Here is a 9,783-nt window from a genome sequence, read left to right as displayed (position 1 = left end):
CCCCGGCACCTGGCACTCTCGCCCCAGCCCTGCCCCGGCACGGACGGAGCTGGCGAGTGGCGCCCCGGCCTCTACGTCCGGCTGGTCTCAGAAAGCTGACGGCCGTGGGGGCCCGTGGGCCAGCGTGGCCCAGCCAGCCACAGGCCGCACTGCGGTGCCCAGACCGGAGACCATGACCCCGAGTGACCGCAGCAAAGAGCCCGAGGCGTCCACGCCGCCCAGGGGCCTGGCGCCGCTGGCGAGGGACCCCCCAGCTCTCGCCTCGCTGCCTGCGACCGAGGACCTGCGAGGACCTGGCGCGGGGCAGAGCCATGGTGTAGTCACGTCCTCCGTGCCGCCCGTCTCCAGTGCGCCCCGTGCCGCTCCTCCTGCGCTGCCGTCACCGCGGGCCACCGAGGAGAACAGGGACACGGGCATCACGGCGACGCTGCGCCAGGAGACGGCACGTCCAGGGACCCCTCGCACCACCACGGCGCTGCTCCTTGGCCCTGGCACCCCACGGGCCAGCGCTCCCCAGGGCTCCTTGCCGCCTGCTGCCCTGGAGCCACGTGGGAGCCCCACGTCCACTTTGGAGAGGGGCCTTCCCGGGTCCCCACCTGCCCCAGGACCCTCCATGCCCAGCTCGTCTCCATCTTGGAGCGCGGTGACCGCGGGCGCTGCCACGGCTGCATCCCCCTCGGCCTCGCGGAGCTGGAGCAGAGAGACGGCGAGGCCGGCGCTGGAGCTGTCGGCTGGGCTCACGGGCACCGCGCCGAGGCTGTCCAGCCCCGCCACGGAGCCTGCACCCCCCAGCAGCGTGTGGCAGACCCTCCCGGGCAGCAGCAACACCCCAGGGGCTCAGCCCAGGCCCAGGCACCCTGTCCCCAAGCTGGCATTGGCCGCTGAGAGCACCGGGGCCCTGCCACGTCCGGCAGCCACAGGCAGCGTCCCGCAGACGTGGGGCCCGCGCCCTGCCCGTCCTGCGAGCAGCACCGGGACGGCAGCTCCTGGTGCCGGCACCCGCGTCGGGGACTCTACGCCAGCAGCGAGACCTGGCCCGGGCAGCGTGACCGAGGCCCCGGCTCCAGCTGGACCCGCTGGGGATGCCCACGGCGCGGCCCAGCGCGTCTTTGTGGTGGAGGATCAGCCCCCGCTCCTCAAAGGTGAGTCCTGGGGAGGGGGCTCCCCATTGAGGGCACAGCTGGGGTAGGGGCTCATGGGTGCAAATCATTGTGGGCATCTCCCGCCCAGTGCCCAGATGGCAGCACCAGCCCCATGGGCTCGTTGGGCACCTCCGGGTTGGTGCAGATTGTGGGGTGACCCCGTCCCCCGTGGGCATCAACCTGTGGCAGGGTCTGGCTGCGTGGCCCCTGAGGGTGGCAGCCCCAGGGGGACACCTGCGATGGCTGCCCGCTTCCAGGAGTGCGGGGCTGGGCTGAACCGCGGCGCTGGGCAGGGCTCATCGAGAGCAGCGCGTGCGGCTCCGGGCCCCCCCCGGGCTTGCATCAGGGTTTGTCTGGGCTGCTTTGGACGGGGCTGGTCCTGCCTCAGGCAAGGCTCGGACTAGCCGTGACCACCCCTGCAGCCCTGTGGCTCTAGGGATGGCTCGGAGCTGGCGGGGCAGGGCTGAGGGGGCTCAGGGTGTGAGCTGTGATCGTGTCCCCGGGCTGGCCCGGGCCCCTTGTCCGCAGCGCACGTCCTCCGTGTCCCCTGCGAGCTGGTGCTGGAGATGGAGCTGGTCCCGGCGCTCCAGGACCCAGCGTCGCGGGAGCACCAGGGCCTGGTGCGGTGCTTCAATGAGACGGTGAGGCCTCAGGCACGGGCCGGACCTGGGGGCGCCGGGGTCCGCAGCCCCCTTCTCTCCTCTCATGTGGCCCATCCTGTTCTGCTGCACAGGTCGCTCCGCTCTTGGCCGCCGTGCCGGGCTTCCAGCGCCTGGAAGTGAAGAGGATCGGATGGGAGCAGCCACGGCCCCGCGTGGAGCTGCAGCCCTGGTGAGCTCTGCCGCTGGGCTACACGTGGCCACGATGACGCTGTGCTGGCGGTGCCACGGCCACAGGCCCTGCCCCAGGGGTGGGTTGGGGTTGCGTCTCCAGCTTGCGGCCGCCCAGCCAGTGCACACACTGGGCGCTCGCCTGTGCCCTGGGCCGTGTCTGACCGTCCTGGTGGCTGCGCTCTCCCCCCAGGCAGGGTGGCGCGGTCCTGGAGTACGACGCCCTGTTTGCGCTCGAGCGGGGCCGCTGGCCGGTGCCCGGCGTGGGAGCCCTGCTCAACCTGACCGTGCAGTCCAGCCTGCGCATCGCCAACGCCAGCGTGCTACGTGGCACCGTGCTCGGTGAGTCCCTGCTGCAGCTCGGCCTCAGCCCCAGGCCCCGTGGCTGCCCCGTCCGCAGCCCGGCTGGCTCCAGCATCGGGGATCCAGGCAGGCCTCCATTTGCTTTGCTGTCTGTGTTCAAGCGGGGTTCGTATGAGCACTGCGCGGCGCGGCTCTTCGCCAGGGTCTGGAGGAGCAGCCGGCAGTGGTTGCCTGTATTGTAAGCAGCTGTGAGGGCGACAAACACGGCTCCAGAGACTTGGCCTCTTTCAAAACCATCCTCAGGACGTGGCGTTAGACTGAGCAGCTGGCTCGCGGGTGCTTTTCCTGGGCAAAAGCCGCCCTGTTCGGGGATGCCGTGTCTACCCACGTATGGGGCAAACCGTCCCGTATCCGTCGCTTGGGCAGTTTGCATGTGCAGCACAGCACAGCGAGCGGAGCCTCATGCTCTTTGGGTCAGAGGGATCGTCCCCGGCTTTAGAGGTGCCACGACCTGAGCACATCGCCATATCTGGGAATTTGTTCACTGTGTTGCAGAGGCGGAGGAGCCATTCTCGAGGCTGGGGTCCCAATTGCTTGACTTGCTCATTAACTACCTCGTCAAGGCGGGCTGCTTTCCTGGTCTTCGGTGTGTTAGTAGCGGGGGTGTTGGTTGTAGCCGCGTTGGTTCAAGGACGCGGGCAGACGAGGTTCTTTGGGCAGAGGTGATTATCTTTAGTACACCAAATCAATAGCTGGAAAAATGGTTCTTTGCAAGCTATCGGGTACAAAGCCCCTTCTTCATTAATGGCAGCATCCAGCTCCGTCGTTGCGAAGGGGCTCGTAAAACCCAGGACTTGGGGGTGCTTGTACGTTCCAGTCTGAGGGGTTTTTTGGTCTGTTTTGGGGGCTTTTTCCATTGAGAAGCATCTGGTGAGCAATTTGGCTAGCAGCGCCAGCATGCTGTAGCTCTGTCTTACGTGGGGCTTTGCTTGGGTTACACCCCGCTCCCCCGTGCCGGTTTACTAGCGTGTCTCATTGCAGCTGACGGGCTCCGGCTCTGCATGCGTCCGTGGGGGCTGACAGCAGCTCCTCGCCCGTCGCGATGGTGTTTGTGAATAAAGGGCCTAGTTTGTCTGTCACGTGCAGTGTTCACACCGGCCAGGGGGGTTGTGGTATGAAGCCTGGGCTGTACCGCATGCAGCAGCCCCATGGGATGCTCCTCCTTGCAGCTTTCCCGACCTGGTCCTAGTTTCGTGTAGTGCCCCCAGGGAGCGGCAATGTCGATAAATCCCCAGTGACTTCCCCATGGAGCATGCTGGCAGCCCTGCTCCCAGCCCCGCTTCGTGCCTCTCGCTCCTAACTGACCAGGCCTGGCCTCTTCAGTCTCCTGCTATGGCGAGGCGAGGCGAGGCGGGGCGGTGGGTGGCCAGCCTGACCCCGCCACGCGCCTCCCTGCCCGCAGAGACCCGGCTGGACCCCTGCGCACTGCTCTTCGCATGCCCAGCCGGGTTTGAGTGCGTCGGCCGTGGAGACGGGAATGCCAGCTGCACGTCCGTGTGCCACCGTGACTACTGCAAGAACCACGGCATCTGCATGCACCCCCGGGGCCGTGAGCCCGTGTGCCAGTGAGTGTGGGCCCTGGGCACAGGACTGGGGGAAGCTGGCACCTTGGGGGGAAGGGGTGGCGCTGGCAGCCCTGGGGCTGCAGACAGCTCACGGGGCAGCTGTGGCACCTGACCCACGTGCCCGGTGCTGCAGGTGCCCGGTGGGCAGCGACTACTGGTTCATGGGGCTGCGCTGCGACTACAAGGTGACGCACCAGGGGCTGCTGGGCGCAGCCTGCGGGGTGCTGCTCAGCGTGGTGCTGGTGGGCGCTGTCATTGCCGGCCTGGTCATCCGGCGAGTCAAGACCCTGCTGCTGGAGGCCAAGGTCGACCAGACCAAGAGCAGGTGAGCTGGCGCGACCAGCGGGCACGGGGGGAGAGGCCGTGCACCTGCCGTGTCCACCCCCAGCACCCGGAGCACCCCCCCGACACCTGTAGCAAAGGAGGGGGAAAAACTTCCTGCCTGGCCCATGCAGAGCTGGGGAAGCCCAGACACCGGCACGTGCTGCCTCTGGACCCCGCTTGCTGCTCCGTGCCTGTTGAAACCGCAGCGCTCGGAGCTGCACGTGGGGCTCTAGACGAGGCCTGAGCAGCAGCACGATCGCTGCCTGCACCTCACGCTCCGACGGCCTCAGCCCAGAGCCAGGCGTCGCCTGCGTGGCTGCATCCTGCTGCGGCCCCCAGCACGTGGGGCCCCTGCCCGGGACAGCACCACCCTGCATGCGGCTCCCTGTGCCAGACCATGGCTGTTGTGCTGGGGGGCGGCAGGACGGGGCAGGGGGCCTGGGGCTGTTATCCTTGGGGGGGGGCTGGCCATGCCGACGCCACTGGGCTGGGCCAGCTGGAGCGGGGCCAAGGTCAACAGGCTGCAGGGGCTGATAGCGGCTGCCCTGGGCTGAAGCCAGGGGAGAGGCAGGAAGACGCGGCTCGAGCACCTGCAGGGCTGCAGGCCAGGCCCAGCCTGCTCCCAGCCACTGCCCTGAGGGCAGCACTGAGCCCCCCAGGCCTGGGCAGACACGGGGGGTTGGAAGAGAAGGGCAGTGCTGGGCTCTGAAGGCTGCACAACCTAAGTGCCTGCCCTGACCTGCCCTGCCCTGCCCTGCATGCCACCGGTGCCCACCAGTGCAGCGCCCCGCACCCAAGACCACAGCCCTCTGCCCGGCCAGTGCCCCTCACTCCCAGCCCTTCAGCCCCAGGCTCCCTCCCCACTCCTTGGCGCGGGTGTCAGGCCCGGCTCCCTCCTCCGCCTGCCCCGAAGGTCAGTGCATGGTGCAAGGAGGGTGGGGTTGTGCACTCAGCGCCTTGGCAGCAGCCGCGCTTCCTGCCTGCATGGGCGCGATATCCCCAGGGCTTTCTTCGAGGGACAGGCCGCAGCCACGGATGTCCGGCCCCGAGGAACCCGGGCTGGAACGCGGGAGGGGGGAAGGGCTGCAGGTGGGGAGTGAGGGGCACCAGCAGGGCTGGGGGTGCCAGCGAGGCAAGGGGTGGGATGCACAGGCTGTGCTGGGGCAGGGGGTGCATCGCAGTCCGGGTGCCCAAGCCCCAGGCTTGTGTCATAGCTCAGATGCATGCTGGCGCCGAGCCCCTGGTGTGGCCTGGCACAGCCTGGACAGGACACTTGTAGCTGCACCCCATGTGCTCCAGCTGTGAGCAAGAGGCAGGCGGGGCGCAGAGCCTGGCATTGCCCACACCAACACCCCCTGGCCAGCCGGGCAGAGGCCCTGCATTGCCGCTGGCATGGGTCAGAGCATCCTGGGGGTGCCGCCATTAGTGTGTCCCTGGGCCCATGCTGGCACAATGACAGCCTTAGCACCAGCCCTGGGACCACAGCCCCCCAGGACCCGCTCGCCCTCCTCTCTCAGCTACAGGCGGTTCTGCCGGCTGGACGATGTCTCAGCTCAGTACTGGTCGCAGTCCTGGCTGGCCTCTGCCAACTCCTTGGACAACCCGGCCTTCTGCCCCTCCGAGGAGGTGCTGCACCTGCAGGTGCTGGACAACGGCTGCTGCAGCTGCAAGGACGACTCCCTGCTCACCGACGGCTGCAAGCCACAGCCCACACTGCCCCTCCGTGCCACCTGCCAGCCCAGGTAATCCGGAATGCAGGGTGCTGCGGCCAGGGGCTTGGGACCAGGGCCCTCCTTGTCCTAGGCCTGGGGCTGTGTAGGGCAGGACAGCATGCACCTGTTTAGGGAAAAGGCCAGCGGGCTCCCACAAACTTTCCACTATTATTGCTTCTTTCCAAACAGAGCTATGGAAAGAGCAACTCGGCCCATCACCAGCCCCGGAGGCCAGGGAGCAGCCTGTGCTCTCTGTGGCATCTCCCTGCAGCAGGAAACAGGGCAGCCTGGGGCCTCGCAAGCTGAAAGGCTGCTTTGAAATGGGTCTGGAAAGGCCTCGTCTCCTGCTGGGGTTCAGAGAGCAGGCAGGGCGGCGGCATCAGACCCCTGCCACTGCCCTTCCCTGTCCCCATTCAATCCCCTCCAAGGGCTGCACCCCACAAACACTACATGAGCCATTGCGGGGGAGCAGGAGCCAGGCAGCAGTTGAGAGAGGAAGGCAAAGGGGAGCCCGGTTCTTGGTCCCAACCCTCATCTTGCATTCCAGTTTCCACTATGACTGGGAAACGAGTTCCAGCAGCATGAACGACCCCATGATCGACTCGGGGAAAGCCAGTGACATTTCTGTGTCCAGCTGGCCCATGGAGCCCATTCAGTGGACGCCGTTTCCGCTCCTGCACCAGCTTTCCCGACAGCGGCCGGTAAGCAGGACGCCCACACTCCTCCAGCAGCCACGTCCCCCTATTCGTGACGTGCACATATTTGCTTATCCATGTGCTGCCAGGCAGAGGGCAAACTGAGTGGGCTGGGCTGCCTCTTTGCCCCTCAGATTCTCACATTTGGACATGGGGGAAGGGGCGCTGGGGCAAGTACAACTCACCTGTCACTAACAGGTGAACCTGTTTTCCCCACAGCACAAAGCCCGGCGGCCTCACTCCTACTGTGAGGGCATGGAGCTGGTCAATCTGGAAAGGAGCTGGACAGCCTAGACGGCAGCCGACACACCACAGGCAACTCCATTCAGCTTTTAAAACCAACCACGTTTTATTTTCACATAACAAGCTCGGTGAAGGAATCTCAAACACTTGGACAATACAATCAATGCAGGTATGATGTCAGTTTTACTCAGTGCAGGAGTCCTGAAGATTATCAGCTAAACTTTTCGACATGATTTCAGACCGGACTTTGGAAGCCAGCTTTGGTTTGGGACAGCATCGTTAGCAGTAAAGTAGTTACAGAGAAGTGTCAAGGGACACGCAATGCTGGCATCCGACAGAGTTAACGACTTATACCTGGTGGGTTGTGAAGAAAAGTCTTTAAGTTTCTGAACGTCGCATCATACTATGTACATAGATGGTCTGCCCTACAGCCATTTCAGAACAAGCTAAGCCACTGTGAAGATTGAAATACAAATTCCGCACTGCTGCATTGTTCATCGTGATTCATGTCAATGAGGTATAAATTTTAACACTAGGACATTTTTAAGTATTAAACTTTTATTTTCCAAAATGCTCTCCTCATTTGCAAGTGTCCTGTCGAGGATCTAGCTGGGCACAGATGGTGGGGGCAGATGAAAGCGAGGGCTTGCGAAGTACGGCAGGGGCTAGGACAACGCGATCCTGAAGGTGCTCACACAAGAAGAGGGGAAGGAAAAGCAAGCTGCAGTTTCCTAAGCTTATAATCTCATCTCCGAGTGGGTGCAGAGGGAGATCTGACGATAAAATGCAGGGTTACTTCTTAAAAATTAATGCGTCAGAATAAAAGAAAACCAGACTATGGGAATACACAGCAAATAGCATCATCGTGATATTTTCATAGTATAGAAAACAGCCTACAAATAAAAATCACAAAAAATAGACAGTTATATGCTGAGCAGCCAGAAATGTCATGATTTATTAATATCTGGAGAAACTTCATAATTCAAACACAACCAAACTGTACATTTTACAATCACATTCTATTTGTAAACAGTTAAAAGCCACTGACTTCTTTTGCATCTTAGGACACAAACAGTTAGAATCAAGGCAATGAAATGATGGCGATTTCTGCACTGTTAAAATTTTTTTACCCTTGCCTAGTCTCTCAGTCTTTGACCAAGCAAGCTTCATATAATAATACCATTTGTGGCAAAAAGATGTAACTCGTTACTTTTGCAAGAAAGTAGTTGCGAGAACTCTTTAAACATTTAAAACTTTTTATACAACAAACAATTCTGTAAGCCCAATAACTTGGTTACAGTATGCATAGTTACTCAGATCGGCTTTAAGGTACAACAGTTAAACGTTAACACAGTCACAAGAGCAGAAACGGAGCCACTCGATGGGATTACAAAAAAATTGTATAACTATAGATTATTAGCAAACCACCACCACTCACTAATAAAAAGACAGCGTCAGAAAGCAGTGTGTCAAACTCCAGCTTGAAGCGATTTTTTGGCAGAGAAAAGTCTTACAGAGCAATAAGTAGTATCAGTGCTAAAAGTTGAGTTTTTTTTTCCTATAAGAAACTACAAGGAGTTTTTACTGGGGAACTGGTTTTCCTGAGAGCCATGCTCTTTGATTTAGGAGACAGGAATAGAAAACAAAAGGACATGGCCAAACACTGTTCGTTATTCCCAGAGATAGAAAGCATCTTTTTCATTCTCAATTTTTTTTGTCTTTTTAAAAATTTTTAAAATGATGGAAGAGTAAACATCTTTCTCAAAAACAAAAACAAAATATTCTGTAAACAAGGAGGCCCTGACACGGGTGCCCCCAAAACAAAATTGAAAGCCTATTGAAAGTGCAGGACCCCCCCTGGCTGGCAGGCTGGGTTGCAAGTCACAGCTGTGGCCACAGTTTTTTAAACTGTAGAGCTAAATTCTTTAGTTTTACACATGAAAAAACTGGTGCAATACTTTCATTCATAATCCTAAGTCAGTATCATAACTTGTTCTTGAAACGCCACAATACCACAATAAGGTAGGCATACATCAAGGCATAGTAGGGAGCGCACACTGTTTTTAAGAACATCCTTGAGTAAACATTTACACGTGAACTGCTGCCTCCCCGATATTGCCGATTAGACAGAGAGAACATCATTCAGTGCAAAAGTTAAAAAGCTCATACTCCAACATCATCAGCAAAATGCAAAAAAAAAAAAAAAAATGGAATTCAAAGAATAAACATGATGAATATACACAAATGAGCTCATTCCAAGCAGTTTTATATGGATAGCACTATCTGGAAGTGTAAATATATACTTTTTTCACATTATACTATTGGCCTGCATGATTCAAGTATTCAAACTGATATGTTTTGGGCTAAAACAAAGTGGAAAATGTGCAGAAAGTAACTGTTTCCACAGGTGACCCCCTTGCTGTAGGTGAAAAGTCCAGTTAGTGCTGCTTTGTTACATCTTGAGGTTACAGTTTATTAGTTGAAAAAGTAAAAGATTACATGGACTCTCCACCTCCACCGAGGTGGTCAACAGGAAGGAAAGCGTTGATGGGGGATGGGCTGCTAATTCCCCGGGTGTCATTGCTGCTCGGGGTGCCCCACAGGCTTGTGGAATAGTTGGAGCTCCCCCAGAGTGAAGTGCCATGAAGGTCTCCACTGCTAGTTCCCGACAGCCCAGCACCATTCCAGTGATTTAGATCATTACGGTTTGAGAACGAATGGGAACTGTCAATGGATCCAAGTCGGTTCTGGCTGGATCCAAGAGATTGCCAGCCAGGAGAAGGAGTCAGAGACTGGCCTTGTGCAAAGAAGCGACTAATCTCCTCTTCACTGGCAAACTCAGCAAGAATAGTAGTGTTCCCTAATACACACCTGCAGAGAAAGGGAGAAAAGGAGGTTGAACAGGGGGA

At 59.2% G+C, this 9,783-nt stretch overlaps 2 protein-coding genes across 6 annotated transcripts in view; one reads left to right on the top strand and one right to left on the bottom strand.

Annotated features, from left to right (window-relative positions):
* The first annotated feature begins 6 nt into the window (after positions 1–6).
* On the top strand, positions 7–9,075 carry LOC109294425. Its single transcript, XM_019512787.1, has 9 exons — positions 7–1,142; positions 1,671–1,783; positions 1,876–1,973; positions 2,166–2,314; positions 3,738–3,900; positions 4,034–4,225; positions 5,742–5,966; positions 6,484–6,637; positions 6,851–9,075. Exons 1-9 carry the CDS (start codon positions 173–175, stop codon positions 6,923–6,925), a joined length of 2,139 nt encoding a protein of 712 aa, XP_019368332.1. The 5' UTR covers positions 7–172; the 3' UTR covers positions 6,926–9,075.
* TNRC6A (trinucleotide repeat containing 6A) overlaps positions 6,956–9,783 on the bottom strand; it is a 48,475-nt gene continuing 45,647 nt past the window's right edge. For all 5 annotated transcript variants that reach the window (XM_019512782.1, XM_019512785.1, XM_019512781.1 and 2 more), the window contains one exon: positions 6,956–9,745. In XM_019512782.1, coding sequence (XP_019368327.1) covers positions 9,370–9,745 — 376 coding nt within the window. In that variant the 3' untranslated portion in view covers positions 6,956–9,369. The remainder of the gene's footprint in view (positions 9,746–9,783) is intronic.

The sequence above is a fragment of the Gavialis gangeticus genome, unplaced genomic scaffold, assembly GCF_001723915.1.
Source record: "Gavialis gangeticus isolate Ggan-Ray unplaced genomic scaffold, GavGan_comp1, whole genome shotgun sequence".
NCBI classification, from domain to species: domain Eukaryota; kingdom Metazoa; phylum Chordata; order Crocodylia; family Gavialidae; genus Gavialis; species Gavialis gangeticus.
The sequence above is the reverse complement of the archived record's forward strand: the minus strand, read 5'-3'. Positions and strand labels throughout refer to the sequence as shown.

Coding starts and splice junctions, on each gene's coding strand:
- LOC109294425 (XM_019512787.1), top strand. CDS start 173: ATGACCCCGAGTGACCGCAGCAAAGAGCCCGAGGCGTCCACGCCGCCC. Junction 1,974..2,165: donor CGCGTGGAGCTGCAGCCCTG/GTGAGCTCTGCC, acceptor CTCTCCCCCCAG/GCAGGGTGGCGCGGTCCTGG. Junction 4,226..5,741: donor GTCGACCAGACCAAGAGCAG/GTGAGCTGGCGC, acceptor CTCCTCTCTCAG/CTACAGGCGGTTCTGCCGGC.